At 53.9% G+C, this 14,432-nt stretch overlaps 1 protein-coding gene across 1 annotated transcript; it reads right to left on the minus strand.

The window, feature by feature from the left end:
* Window positions 1-1,922: 1,922 nt before the first annotated feature.
* Window positions 1,923-13,359, minus strand: SLC1A5 (solute carrier family 1 member 5). The gene is made up of 8 exons (XM_036114019.2): window positions 12,096-13,359; window positions 9,351-9,393; window positions 8,912-8,959; window positions 7,862-8,028; window positions 5,976-6,209; window positions 5,037-5,231; window positions 4,765-4,899; window positions 1,923-2,676 (listed from the first exon to the last, which is right to left on the minus strand). Exons 1-8 carry the CDS (start codon window positions 12,650-12,652, stop codon window positions 2,442-2,444), a joined length of 1,614 nt encoding a protein of 537 aa, XP_035969912.1. The 5' UTR covers window positions 12,653-13,359; the 3' UTR covers window positions 1,923-2,441.
* Window positions 13,360-14,432: the final 1,073 nt, after the last annotated feature.

Here is a 14,432-nt window from a genome sequence, read left to right on the forward strand (position 1 = left end):
TAAAAAAAAGAAAAAATTTAAAGATAAACAACTATTTTAAGTGGGGAAAGTAATGCACTCCCAGCTCCTTCTAACAACCCCAACTAATTTCCCAAATACCATTAAAACTCTTAAAACACTTTTATAACCACCCACCAAGGATTTTGGCATAATAGAAAGCATTGAAAACGCCAATTACTTCATTATTCAACACTTAATGAACTCATTAGTGGTTATGTTTGTGTGCAATACACAATTTTGCACCGAATCAGATATGAGTTATATTTTCCTTCCACACTGCAATGATCATGAGATGTAACTAAATACCCCCCCTCAAAAAAAAATGCTGAAGATACTCAAGATACCATCTGTAATTGAACTCAGATTGGTAGTGCCTCCAGGTACCTGGCAGGAGCCTACATAGGGCTCTGGGAGGGGAAGATAATGATCAGTAATGTGTAACATGTTTCAGCAATGTACAAGGCAGGATTGTTAGAGCGGGTAAGGCACGATTGGTGTCGTCCACATCCTGGACTCGAACGGGACTTAAAAACAGTTGCACAGGGCGCCTGGGTGGCTCAGATGGTTAAGCATCTGCCTTCAGCTTGGGTCATGATCCCGGGGGTCCTGGGACCGAGCCCCACGTCTGGCTCCTGGCTCAGCGGGGAGCCTGCTTCTCCCTCTGCCGCTTCCCTGCTCATGCTCTCTCTCTCTGTATCTGTGTCTCGAATTAATAAATAAAATCTTTAAAAAAAATAAAAATAAAAACAGTTGCACAGCAGGGTTTTTTATTCAAATGGCAAATTCAGGGTTTTAAAAAAGGGAGGGGACAAGTTCTTACTGGCACTGTTTGGATAGAGTTTCAAGTATCAAGGGACACCCGCATTCCTATGTGGGTGGTTACACTGGAAAATCAATTTCTTCCCTGGAGTCGTACAAAGTTTCTCAACTGGGAGATGGTATACATAGGCTAAAATGCAGATCTTCGGGGCGCCTGGGTGGCTCAGTCGTTAAGCATCTGCCTTTGGCTCAGGTCATGATCCCAGGGTCCTGGGATCCAGCCCCGCATTGGGCTCCCTGCTCAGCGGGAAGCCTGCTTCTCCCCCTCCCACTCCCCCTGCTCGTGTTTCCTCTCTCACTGTGTCTGTCAAATAAAATCTTTAAAAAAAAATAAAAAATAAAATAAAAAATAAAATGCAGATCTTCAGTGTACAGGCGAATTTTTCCAAACGTATAGGTCTGTGTAAGCAACACCCGCCTCAAGATACGGGTTTGCTACATCGTGAAGTTTCCCTTGGCCCCTTCCCAGTCACGAAGTCACCCTCATAGGTCATCACTGTTTGGATTTCTCTCACAATAGACCAGTTTAGCCCGTTCCACACCTTCATAGAAACGGAACTAGGTAGCATATACTGTTTCCAGCTTTCACTCAAAAGGTTATCCATGGGATGCATATCCAAATGGAATAGATCTTTTTTTTTTTTTTTTTGCTGAGCGGCCATCCATCATAACATTTGTACTCCTCTATCAATTGATGCATTTCCAAATTTTGGCAATTATGGGGAGAGCAGCCATAGACATTTGTGTACTGGGCTTTGGGTGGACTGAAGTTTTTTCTTCTCTTTGGTAAGTGGGACTCCTGAGCTGTTAGGTAAGTGTATTATGTTGACTTGGTAAGAAACTGCCCAGCAACTTTTCCCAAGTGTCTGGACTGTTGTGCATTCCCGCCTGCAGAGTGTGGGGCTCTATCCGGTAGCTCTACTTCCTCAGCCACACTCGGCACTTGCTTTCTGCCTTTCCAACAGGTGTGCAGTGGCAGCTCATCGTGGTTTCTCCAGTGGGGTTTTTTGATGAACAGCTATTTTATGTCAACGAAGCCCGATTTTTCGTGTTTGTTTTTTCTGTGTGGCTCGTGCTTTTAGTCTTAAAAACATCTGATGAGATATGCTTCACAACTTTATTACTCAAAAAGGTCCTTTGGAGTGACAGCAGTCTTTGTCCTTGGTGTCCCCCACCCGGGCAGGGTCCCCTGGAGTGTTTGTTACTGTGGAGGGAACAGAGGGCCTGGGGACAGGGTGGGATGTACCGTAGAGTCACAACACACATACACACACACACACACACACACACACACACACACAGTTACAGCCACCAAAATAGCCAGCAAACCCATTGGAACATCCTTCCTCGCAGAGGGCAGAAGCCCACATTTACACTATTTCTCCATCTTGTTTCCTAGCTTTGGGTGGGAACAGGAATTGAGGACTGGGGGAGATCTGGGGAGAGACACACACATACACATCTACCCCAGCATTGAGGCCTCCCAGATCTGATGTCGTGGGGCAGGGCAGCAGCTGAGGCCCCTGGGTCCCCTGAGTGTGCAGGTAGGGCCTCCAGAGCCCCAGTTCATGATCCCAATGTCCACAGTGGCCCCATCAGGGCAGGGAACGTCCCTACGGGGTTTACATAACTGATTCCTTCTCGCAGGGGTCCGCATCCCCCGCAGGTCCGGGACAGCGTTTGAGGAGGGGGTTCCCCTCCTCGGTGGGGATGGGCAGGGGAGACAGGGGCATCTCGCTCTTCACTTGGATCAACTCTGGCACCGAGCTCTGCAACTCTGAGCGATCCACGTAATTTTGGAGGAGTCCCGCCCCAAAGGCATCACCTTCCACGTTGAGGACGGTACAGGACCGGTCCCTGAAGAGGCAGGAGTTACAGGGAAGTGAGTGGGAGGAGAGAGGGTAGCGCTCAACTCTCCCGCTTCTCCCCGCAAAGCCTGGAGTCCCCATGGCGCCCTCCTTCATGGAACCCTGATCCTAGACCCAGCTCATCCCTCCATCTTCCCAGGATCCCCAATATCCCTTCCTCCTAGACCTCAAAGATCTTTTCATCCAGAATCCAAAAAGCTCCCTACTTCTCACCTCTCTTCTTTCCTGTGGAATCCCAAAGTATCCCGCACTTTCTCTGCCTCAGAACCCCAAAGATCCCCTCCTCCATCCTCCCTGGAGCCCAAACGATTCTTCTTCCAATAAAACACAAGATTTGCTCCTCCTGGAACCTCAAAAAGTCACCCCTCCCTTCTCTTGGGGCCTCAGAAGACCCATCCAACCTCTCCTCTTCCCCCTGAAATACTACTTTCTCACTCAGGCCTTTCTTTTTTTTTTTTAATTTTATTATGTTATGTTAGTCACCATACAATACATCATTCGTTTTTGATGTGGTGATCCAAGATCCACTGTTTTCGTATAACACCCAGTGTTCCATGCAGTACGTGCCCTCCTTAATACCCATCACCGGGCTAACCAATCCCCCCTCCCCCTCACTCAGGCCTTTCTAAAGAGCTCTTTTCCCTTCCTCTTTATACTTTGTGTGTGTGCCATTTTAGAAAATTGAGGTATAATTCACATACCATAAAATTTACCCTTTTTAAAAAAAGATTTTATTTATTTGAGAGAAAGAGTGAGAGAGAGAGAGAGCATGAGCGGAGGGAGGGGTAGAGGGAGAGGGAGAAGCAGACCCCCCACCAAGCAGGGAGCCCAACACGGGACTCGATCCCAAGACCCTGAGATCATGACCTGAGCTGAAGGCAGACGCTTAACCAACTGAGCCACCCAGGCGCCCCAAATTCACCCTTCAAAAGTATACAATCCAGGGACACCTGGGTGGCTCAGTTGGTTGGATGTCCGACTCTATTTCGGCTCAGGTCATGATCTTAGGGTTATGAGATTGAGCCCTTCGCCGGGCTCCACACTAAGTGCGGAGCCTGCTTAAGATTCTCCCTCCCTCTGCCCCTCCCCCGTGTCCCCTCCCTCACACATGCGCATGCTCTCTCTCTCTCAAAAAAAGAAAAAGGTATACAACCCAGTGGTTTTTAGTATATTCAGAGTGGTACGACCATCACTGCTACTTAATTCCAGGATGTTGTCATTGCTCTAAAAGGACACCCCCACACCCACCAAGCAGTTATCCCCCATTCCCTCCTTCCCCAGCCTGGCAACTGCTAACCTAGGGTCTACAGATTTGCCTATCCTGGACATCGCATAGAAATGGAATCATATGATATGTGGTCCTTTGTGTTCTGCCTTCTTTCACTTAGCATGAGGTTTTCAAGGGTCCACCACGTGGTAGCGTGTACATATGTCCATGCTTCATTCAATTTTATTGCTGAATGATATTCCATTGTTATGGATATATGACATTTTATGTATCCATTCATCAGTTGATGGACATTGGGTTGTTTCCACCTGTTTGCCATTATAAATAATGCCACTACGAACGTTCATGTACAAGTTTTTGTGAACATGTTTCCAATTCTCTCGGCATTATACCTAGGAGTGATGTGGCTGAGAAGTAGTAACTCTGACCAGGGGCTCTTATAAGGGAGTTATATGTTTCCGTCATCTGATCCTCAAGGAGAGACCATGCCATTCTCTCCATTTTACAGATGGAGAAACTGAGACCAGCGATGAAGGACTCAACCTGGGTCACATTAGCTAGCAGAGGTGGCCCTGGGATTTGAACACAAGCAGCCTGGCCTAAGAGTCCACTCAATATATTAACCACTGGGGCACACTACCTCTCTGGGGTTCTTCTTAGAACCCCCAAGATCCCCCCCAAAAAACGAACCCCCAAGATCCCTTCGTTCCCTCTGATTAGAACGTTCAAGACACCATCCCCTTTCTTGCTCTCCTCTCCTGCCCACAGGCTCTCAATGACCCTCTTGCTCACCCCCTTTCCCCAGGGGCTGTACCCGTTAGGCCCCGGAAGCCCCAAACCCACACTTACACCAGCCAGTCCACAGCCAGGATCAAGGAGATGTCCCGAACCGGCAGGTTGACTGCCTCCAGGATGATGGCCAGGGTGAGGACGCCTCCGGCGGGAATGCCCGCGGCACCCACACTGGACGCCGTGGCGGTGACCCTGGGGGAAGACAGCGGAGGTCAGGGAGAGGGGCCTCGGCGGCATGGGAAGCTGGCTCCCTCCAGCCCGCATCCACGCTGTGGGGAGGTGTCAGAGGGGCCGGGGGGGGGTCCTGGCCACAGCCACCCCACACTCACAGGATGGTGATGATCTTCACAAAGTCCAGGGATCGCTGGTTGAGCTGTGCAATGAACACCGCGGCCACACACTGGAAGAGCGCCGCACCATCCATGTTGACCGTGGCACCGATGGGTAAGATGAAGCGGCTGATGTGCTTGCTGACGCCATTCCTCTCCTCCACGCACTTCATCATTAGGGGCAGCGTAGCGGAGCTGAGGGGCGGCCCTGTCAGTCAGCGCGTGACCCGCCCCCGCCGAAGCCCCGCCCAGTCGACTACCCCCACTGGCCAATCAGCGCACTGCAGGCTCCGCCCACCAGCCTAGACCCCCCCCCCTGCCACGCCCAGCCCTCCCCAGCTCTCCACGCCCATGCCCTTCTCTTCCCAGAGCCAGAGGCCCCTGGGATCCTGCAGAATGCCAGGATTCCAAAATATAGGAGTCCTGGACCCCCGGGAAGAGTACAGGCTGCTATCCTTCAAAATACACATAAAAATTCAAACCTAAATTCTATAATGCCTTGGAGCTCGCTGACCCACACTCCCTCCCTGCTCCACCAATAATAGATCTTGGCTAAGAATTGCTATTCTCTGAGGAACCCTGCTGTGGGGAGGGCCGGGTTCTGAGGGCACAGGTGGACAAAATACCTAGAAGACGGTGGAAAGGGCTCCTAAATGATTAGATCCAGGGTGGAGCGCTAGACCACTGCCCCCCAGGGCCAGGCCTTGTGGAGGAGGAGGGGTTCCCAGGAAGGAAAGAAGAAGAAATCTCTAAGACAGTGGTTTTCTAATGGGGGAGGTGGGTGTATTCCAGAACCTTATGAGAAACTCACGAAAGTATGGCCCCTATATCCAGATCAGTGTCCCCAAATTATAAAATGTCAAGGGTCTCCAGATACTGATACCCACTCCAGGCCCCTTAAGCTTAAAAATCCTGCACTAGTCAGCCCCAAAGCCATACCTAGAAGAGGTCCCAAAGGCAGTGGCCAGCGCTGTCATGATGCCCCACAAGAAGCGGTAGGGGTTTTTGCGGGTGAAGAGGAAATAGATGAGAGGCAGCACCAGGAGCCCATGGATGGCATGGCCCAGCAGACAACACAGGATGTATTTGCCGAGACTGGCGAAGAGCATCCCCACGTCCTCCATCTCCACGATCTTGCCAGCCACCAGGAACAAGATGCCCACGGGGGCATACCTAAGTGCCCAGGAGACAGATTGCGGCCTCTGACTGCGTGTCCACGCAGGACCAGGCTTGGTGCTCAGTACACAGCCTGACCACAGGCTCCCTTGTGGGCAGGAAACATGGCGTGTGCTGAGGTTTGGGCACCTTCCCTGCCATCCTCCAAGCTCTTTCCCCTTGAAAACAGCAGGGAGATAAAGAAGCCTGGGGGTTCCTATCGCTCGCTTGGAGTTGAATCACTAACCAGATTTGGACTGAACACATGGCCCCCATGAGTGAGTCATTTACATGTTCTGGGTTCGTTTGTTACAGCAGCGAGGATGATTTAAACCGATACAATCGGGGTGCCTGGGTGGCTCAGTCATTGAGTGTCTGCCTTCGGCTCAGGTCCTGATCCCGGGGTCCTGGGATCGAGCCCCACATCGGGCTCGCTGCTCACAGGAAGCCTGCTTCTCCCTCTCCCACTCCCCCTGCTTGTGTTCCCCTCTCGCTGTGTATCTCTCTGTCAAATAAATAAAATCTTTAAAAAAAAAACAAAACTGATACAATCTCTCACCACATCATGAAAACTAAAAAGTCCGTCACTTGGGTCTTAATAACAACCCGCAGATACGAAGCATTTATGATGGGCTGAGCCTGGAACACGATTGAACCTTTACCACAATCCCACACAAGCTCCTATCTTAGTCCTCTGTAGCTACAGTTGAATTGAAATCTAACAGGTCTGTAAAACAGGGACATTTAGGCTACCGGCCTCATAGGAATGTTGGAGGAAATGGGGTGCCAGGGGAAGTGCCTTGAAAGCTCTTTGTACACAATAAGTGATCTATAAACTTTGGCTGGAATTATCACCCCCTCCTGCAGTGACGATCCCAGGGGTGCTCCTGCCTCCCAGCCAGGAGGCCTCCCAAGACTGCCTTCCCGGTTTGATCACTATGGCTAGTTGTCGCCCAAACCCCTTCTGCTCTTTGGTAGCAGAAGAAAGGCCCCGTTGCCCAGCCACCTGTGCAGCTAGGTTTGGCCAAATGCCCAAGCTCCGGCCAGTGGGTTGAGCCCAGAAGTTATACAAGTGACTATCTGATAAATATTAGCCGATACTGTTTACTGTCGGCATGCTATAAGTCAGGCGGTGTCCCAAGAACTTCACACTCATTTGTGCCTGGTACTCTCAGTCCCATTTTCCAGATGGGGAAACCGAGGCAGAGCGAGCTAAGTCACTTGTTATAGGGCATCCAGGTGGGAAGTCATAATGATAGTGATCATAGCTAACAGTAAGTAAATGCTCAGGAGGCGCTAGACATTTAAAACACTTTATAAGTGCTTTACCTAGACCACCTATTACTCATTTCATCTTCATGGTAACTCGGACATTTGATCCCATTCAAATCTCTGCAATGCAGATGCATTCGCTAAGTTGTGGCCACAGCTTGGCTGGCTTTTTGTCACCTTCCAGGAGGCTCCAGAAGGTGCTGGCGTCAGTCTCAGCTCCCATGGAATACTACATAGTCCTCATCTTATAATGAAGACACTGAGGCACAGACAGGGTAGGATCACTTGCCCAAAGTCACATAGCCAGGGGATGGTCAATGCTGGGTGTGAATCCAGGCCATCTGGCTGGATGGAGGGTTGCCCCATCCCACATCCCCACCACCACCACCACCACCTACCACATGATCCAGGAGACCAGCACCATGGTGGCGTCATTAAAGGAGTTGAAGAAGCGGATGAGCAGCTCTCCCTCAGGCCCCAGCTTCCGCAGGGCCACACCAAAGACAATGGCAAATACCACCAGGCCCAGGATGTTCATACTCTCCACCTCATCGCCAATGGGCACCTTTGAGCAAGGAACAGATTGGGATGGGAGGAGGACGCTCAGTCAACCTGAACAGTCACTAAGGGCCTGTCCTGGGCCCTGCCGGGACCCAACGCAGACAAAACAGCTCCTGGAGCTCATTTGTCCCTTCCTCCTAAGGCTCACAGTCCAAGTCCAGGAGAAATAGACTTGTCTCCAGGGACCACTCAGAGTGATTGGAATAGGGAAACCCAAGGGAGTGTCGGAACTGAGGGGGGATGCCAGCTTGGTAGGTGGTGTGGTGGGGGAATCAGGGGGGGGCTTCGTGGAGGAAGGGGCTGAGAGCTGGAGAACAGGAGGATTGACCAGGTAAAGAGAGGTGGTAGAAGGTTCTGGAGAGGGGAAACAATGTGCAACCGTCTGGAAATGAGAGCACCTTGGGCATTCAAAGAGCAGAAAGAAACCCACTGTGGCTGGAATAGGCTGGCCAGAGTCAAAACATGAGGCTGGGTGGGCGGCTGGGCAGAAGCCTGACTTCGCAGGGTCCCATGGAATGTGGCAAGGAGCCTGGGCTTGCTTCCGAGGGCACTAGGGAGCCTAAAGGGGCTCTGGGTAGGGGAGAGACAGGGTCAGGTTTGTGCTTTGGAAGGACTACTTTGTGCCAGGCTGAGGGGAGGTGGGAGAAGGGGAGCCAGGGGCAGAAAAGGAGCCTGCACCGGGGAGGGAGAAGAAAGGGGCAAAAATGGAGAGACTAGAAAAGATAGAAATTGGGCAGCGGCTGCAGAGAGTATAAGACAAATACCACCAAATGTCAGAAGACCCCCGGTGTGTGGGGGGGCAAACAAAGGCTGGGGTGGGAACAAAATGGCAAAACCCCCGCAATGGGCCGAGGGATGGGGCCCCACCCCCCTTCCCCTGCTCTCACCTTCACCTTGGTTCCATTGATCCATCTGTTTTCATAGGAGGTACTGTACTGCAGGTAGGGGTGGGCAAGAGTCAACATCAACTGCCACAGAGGCTCCCCCACCCCGTCCTGGCGCTAACAGTGCTCCAAGCCAGCCCGAAGCACCCCTAAACACGATCTCCTTGCATCCTGCCAGTAAGCCCACTGAGGACGGATTTTCATACCATGTGCCCATTTCCCAGAGGCGGAAACTGAGGCTCAGAGAGGCAAAGGCACTTGCCCAGGGTGACACAGCTAGAATTAGAACCCAGAAGGGGCTCAGAACCCCTATTCTCCTGTCTTGGTGAGGGGCATGGAGGGGTTTCAGAGACCACCCAAAAGCAGGCACCCAGGGGCTGCAACTGGCTGTCTCCCTCCCAGCCCGCCCCCCACCCCTCGGGACATACCCCCAAGGACTCACTGAGCGGAAGGCCGCAGACACCAGGTTGGAGGGGAAGATATTTCTGCAGAGACAGACACGGAGGGGGGCACGTTATTAAATACCCCGGGGAGGGAGGGGAGGTTGGGAGGGGAATGTGTAGGAGGGGCTGCGTTGGCCTCTTGGGATGGGAAGAATCTTGGAGGCCCCGTTGGCACCCAAGTGTGGTCGCCACCTAGGCCTCAGGCTGGCTGTGGCCTGGCAGAGTTGGGCCCTGGCCCGCACACTTTTCCAGGGGGTGGGGAGTCTGAGCTGGCCTCCTAGGGCCCCGTAGGCTGGCCTGCTAGCCCCGGCCAGCCCCGAGGGATTGTGGACTGGAGGAGGTGAGGAACACTGCCTTCCCAAGGCAGGCTGGGGCAGGGTCACCCAGGGCCTCAGCTCCACCCCACGCAGCAAACTTAATACCCTGAGCATCTTGCATCAGCCACTTCCTCCGGGAGGGCTGAGAAACGCTCGGGCCTTGGGGCCCGGGCTGAGTGGGTCACAGGGTATGGGGAAGATCTGGGTGTGTTGGAAAGAGGTAGCAAGACAGAGTGACAAAGGATGGCTGTGTGTCATGAATGTGTATCTGTGCAGCGGCGTGTGGTAAACCCCAGCGAGCGTGTCTCGGAGTGGGACGAAAATTACAGCAAATGTGGGGACGACAGTCCTTGTAGTGCCTGACATAAATCCACTCATTTATTTATTTTATTTTTTATTTTTTTAAGTAGGCTCCCCGCAGGGCGCCTGGGTGGCTCAGTCGTTAAGCATCTGCCTTCAGCTCAGGTCATGATCTCAGGGTCCTGGGATCGAGCCCCGCGTCGGGCTCCCTGCTCAGCAGGGAGTCTGCTTCTCCCTCTGCCCCTCACCCCGCTTCTGCTCTCTTTCTCTCACTCTCTGTCTCTCTCTCTAATAAATAAAATCTTTAAAAATAAATAAATAAGTAGGCTCCCCACCGAGCCCGGAGCCCAACACGGGGGTTGAACTCACCACCCTGGGATTGAGACCCGAGCTGAGATCAAGAGTCTGACGCTTGACCGACTGAGCCGCCCGGGCGCCCCTAAATCCACTCATTTGATCCTCACGACAGCCCTCTGGTCCCCATTTTATAGAAGAGGGAACCAAGGCACAGAGAGGGAAAGAAACTGGCCTTGGCTAGGAAGTGGCCGAGCTGGGATTTGAACCCAGCCAGCCGGCTGCGTAGTTCTAACCACCCGGCCTTCTGGTGTCCTCCCTCCACCAATGATGTTGCTCACATGTTGGTATCCAGTGGGCGGTGCAGGTTAGTGTTCAGATACGTGGGATGGTGTTGGTGTGTATGGGGTCTTGAGCATGGATGTTTGAGCAACGCTCGATGTACTGGTGTGGTCCTTGGCATCCGTGAGTGGCTGTGCAAAGGGATGCTAGTATCCTGTGTGTGTGTGTGTGTGAGTGCACGCGTGACAACTGGTGTAAGGCTATGTGTCTGTGTGAGAGGCCGCGGCTGTGGCTGAGTGTCTGTGTCCAGCTGTGGCCCAACTGCCTATAAAGTTGTGCGGTTCTGAGATGTTCCAGCTAAGTCTCTGAGGAGCTGGCCAAGTGCCAGTTCCTTCTATTTCGGCACACAGGGGAGGCCTGTGCACATCAACAGCCTCCGAGTGGGTGTGCCCATTGGCCAGAAGGACTGTACCCACCCAGGCCCAGCAGGGCTGGGTCAGGACCCTGCTAATCTCCCCCAGCCAGGAGGCGCCCAGCACTGCGACTTCTAGGCACCAAGCCCGCCCCCAAGTCTCTCATCTCAGCCGTCACGGATCCCCCAAGCAGCTGGGAGAACCCAGTTCCGTGACTCATCATTTCCTCCCGTCACTTCCAGGAAGTCCCCAACCAGCCTGGAGACACTGAGTCAGCAGACCCCAAAGGCAACCCAGGGGTCTGCCCTCCTCAAAGCTGGGAGAGCCATTCTTGGGTGGGGAGCAGAGATCAGAAGGAAAAGAGTCTGCTCTCTTTCTAACTGGCCCCCTTCTGTGCAGCCTCATGTGGGTTTGGGGGGGGTGGAGGGAAAGCCCAGACAGGCTCCCCAGACGGGAGGAAATGGAACGGAAAGTCCCGGAGATGGCAGGGTTTAGCAGGAACATATAAAAGGGAAGCTGCCAGGGCCCAGTTGAACTGGGCTGGGAAGGGAGGCTGAGAAAAAAACCTGGTTATGTCCCGGTGACACGTAGTGTGGGGAGCCCTGGGGCTGGAGGTCAGTCAGATCTCCTCTTGATCCCCCTCGGACTCCTTACCCAGGGGTTACAAGCCGTCTGACCCTGGACTCAAATCTTGATCCAGAAGCCCCATCCTGAGGCCTTTAGCACCCCCAAATCCCCCTCCAAGCCCCCCCCTCACCCCCAGGATCCTCTCCCGTCCCAGGAGCCCCTCCTATGTCCCCTCCCTCCCCAAACTCCCCCAAGCATTACTCCTTCTTCCCTCTATAAGACTTCCTCGCCGATCACCTTCTTGTAGGGTCGCCGCTAATGTCCCCGGGCGCCCACATGAGAAGCCTCCTTTCCCAGGGGTCTGTCCTCGCCCGCTGTACTCTGACTCTCAGAGCGCCACGATCACCATCCCTCACCACCCCGTCCTGTCTTCCTCAGGCCCCGGGGATGCCCTCTCCGACTCACGTGGCCACTCCCGCCATCGCTAACACGCGTCCCCTCCCCAAGTGGCTGAGGCACCCCTTCCCCCACCCCCACCCCCACCGACTCCACCGGGCGGGCGGGGTCTGACCTCACAAGATCCAGGAACGAATCGAGGACTTCCTTGCTGGGGGCCTCTTCCGCGGCGCCCGAGGTCCCGACCGAGGCGTTGATGGCGGCGAAGGCGGCGCCCGGCCGCAGGGCCAGCGCCAAGCCCACGCCGAGCGCGGACGCCAGCAGCGTGGTGACCAGGAAGAAGAGCAGCGCCCAGGCGCCCAGGCGGCCGAGCGCGCTCGAGTCCAGGCTGGCGGCGCCGCCGATCAGGCTGCACACCACCAGCGGCAAGATGATCATTTTCAGCAGGCGCAGCAGCAGCTCGCCGGGGAAGGCGAAGGCCGCCAGGCGCGCGGGGCCCAGAGCTAGCGCGCCGCCGGCCCCCGAGACCCCCAGACCCAGCGCCACGCCTGCCACGACGGCCACCACGGTGAGCAGCACCAGCAGGTTGGCGCGAAGGCAGCGGCGCACCCGGTCCCGGGAACCGCCGCATCCGCCTCCTGTTGCGCCGGGGTCCTCTATAGGGACCAGCGTCGGGGCACCGTTCGCGGTGGGCTCAGCCTTGGGGTCTCCCCGAGGCGGATCGGCCACCATGATGAACGCCCCGGAGTTCCTTAGCGCCTGGAAGCTGGGCGCGCTTGGGTCTCGTTCCCGGGACGCTGACGTTCCTTAGAACGGAGAGTTTTGCAACACAGCCTGGAGGCTGGAACTTTGGAAGGTTCCCCGGAGTTGGGAATTCACAGCGCCTTGGTTCCTGGGGTGTCTGAGATCCCCAAGCTGGGCGCTGAGGCTCTTCTGCTCTCCCAGGTGGTGTCCGGCGCCCGAAATCTGGGAGCACTTGGGTTTCTCGGCCCCAGGGATGGGAATACAGGAGTTTATCAGGCTGGGACCTGGGGTCCTCGGCTCTGGAAGGCTGAAGGCGTCCAAGCGGCAGCGGTCCTCAAGAGGTCAGGTCCTGGTAGCGCAGATCCGGGAGGCAGGGATCCGGGGTGCGGGGGTCCTGGAAAGCGAGGCTGGGGAGCCTGAATCTAGGGGGCGGGAGACAGAGATCCGGGAAGAGGGGAGCCAGGCTCTTCAGTCCGGGAGAGGAGATCCAGGCCCCTAGGAAGCGGAAGGCGGGGGTCCGGGACCCTGGGAGGTAACTGCGGCGGCTCCGGGGGGAAAGCTCGCGGGCGCTCCGCGTGGCTCTGAGCCCACCCGGCGGAAGCTTCCAGGATTAAGGGCAGGGGCGAGGCTTGGGAAGGCGGGGAGCGAACCGCGGGCGCCGATTGGCTGAGGCGCGTTCGGAGCCCTCCTGCGAGCGAGAGGTGGGACCGAGGCCAGAGTCTGGCCAAGTCACCCGTAGAAGGCCGACTAACCAAGTCTAGCAATATCGAGGGGCGGGGCACCGGAGGGGCGGGGCGGGGCCCGGTTGGGGGCGGGACGTCGAAGGGAAACCTTTTTTCCCGCCAAAGGAATCCGGACGTGGGTGGGGGCCGTTAACCCACAACGGTTCTCCCGCTTGAGGGTCTCTAGGAAGAGCAAGTGAGCCGCAGGTGGCTCGACCCAGCCTGCCTTGCCTCCGCCCTGAGTTCGGTATTTTGTCGCCTCTCGGAACTCAAATCCCTTGAATGTAAAATACAGATTATTAATACTCATCCCACGCATGATTGGTGTAAGATTTAAATTAGATGGAGTTATTTATTTAAAAATGTTAATAGTTTAAAAAATAAATGTTCCAGGGGCACCTGGGTGGCTCAGATGGTTAAGCATCTGCCTTCGGCTCAGGTCATGATCCCAGCGTCCTGGGATCGAGTCCCGCATCGGGCTCCCTGCTCTTTGGGAGCCTGCTTCTCCCTCTGCCTCTCTCTCTCTCTCTCTCTGTCTCTCATGAATAAATAAATAAAATCTTTAAAATAAATAAATAAATAAATAAATAAATAAATAAATGTTCCAGGGGCGCCTGGCTGGCTCAGTCCGGGGAACATGCGACTCTTGATCTCGGGGTTGTAGGTTGGAGCCCCACGTTGAGTGTAGAAATTACTTAAAAATAAAATAAAATAAAAAGTTTTTAAATAAATGTTCCCAGTTCAGAACCCGACACATCAATAACAGCAGTTCTTAGTTTAGGGTTATAATCCACTTTCCCCTGGGTATGTAATTCACAATTCACCCCTTAAAAATTAGAATTCAATCTAACAACTGTGCTAATGATTTTACACATGCTTTCACCAAATATTTCCATATATATATATGTATATATTTAAGTAGGCTCCATGCTGGGCATGACCCAACGTGGGACTTGAACTCAGGACTCTGATATCAAGAGTTGGTCACCTAACCAACTGAGCTACCCAAGAGCCCCCTTTTTTTCCTTTTAAGGTAAAATACACAT

The sequence above is a fragment of the Halichoerus grypus genome, chromosome 15 (genome assembly GCF_964656455.1).
Source record: "Halichoerus grypus chromosome 15, mHalGry1.hap1.1, whole genome shotgun sequence".
In the NCBI taxonomy this organism is placed as follows: Eukaryota; Metazoa; Chordata; class Mammalia; order Carnivora; family Phocidae; genus Halichoerus; species Halichoerus grypus.

What these genes read in the sequence shown, in the direction of transcription:
- SLC1A5 (XM_036114019.2), bottom strand. Translation starts at nt 12,652, where the DNA reads ATGGTGGCCGATCCGCCTCGGGGAGACCCCAAGGCTGAGCCCACCGCG. An exon ending in TCAATGGAACCAAGGTGAAG is followed by an intron (nt 8,029 to 8,911) that starts GTGAGAGCAGGG and finishes CCTTGCTCAAAG; the next exon opens with GTGCCCATTGGCGATGAGGT. An exon ending in CTGGCTGTGGACTGGCTGGT is followed by an intron (nt 2,677 to 4,764) that starts GTAAGTGTGGGT and finishes CTGCCTCTTCAG; the next exon opens with GGACCGGTCCTGTACCGTCC.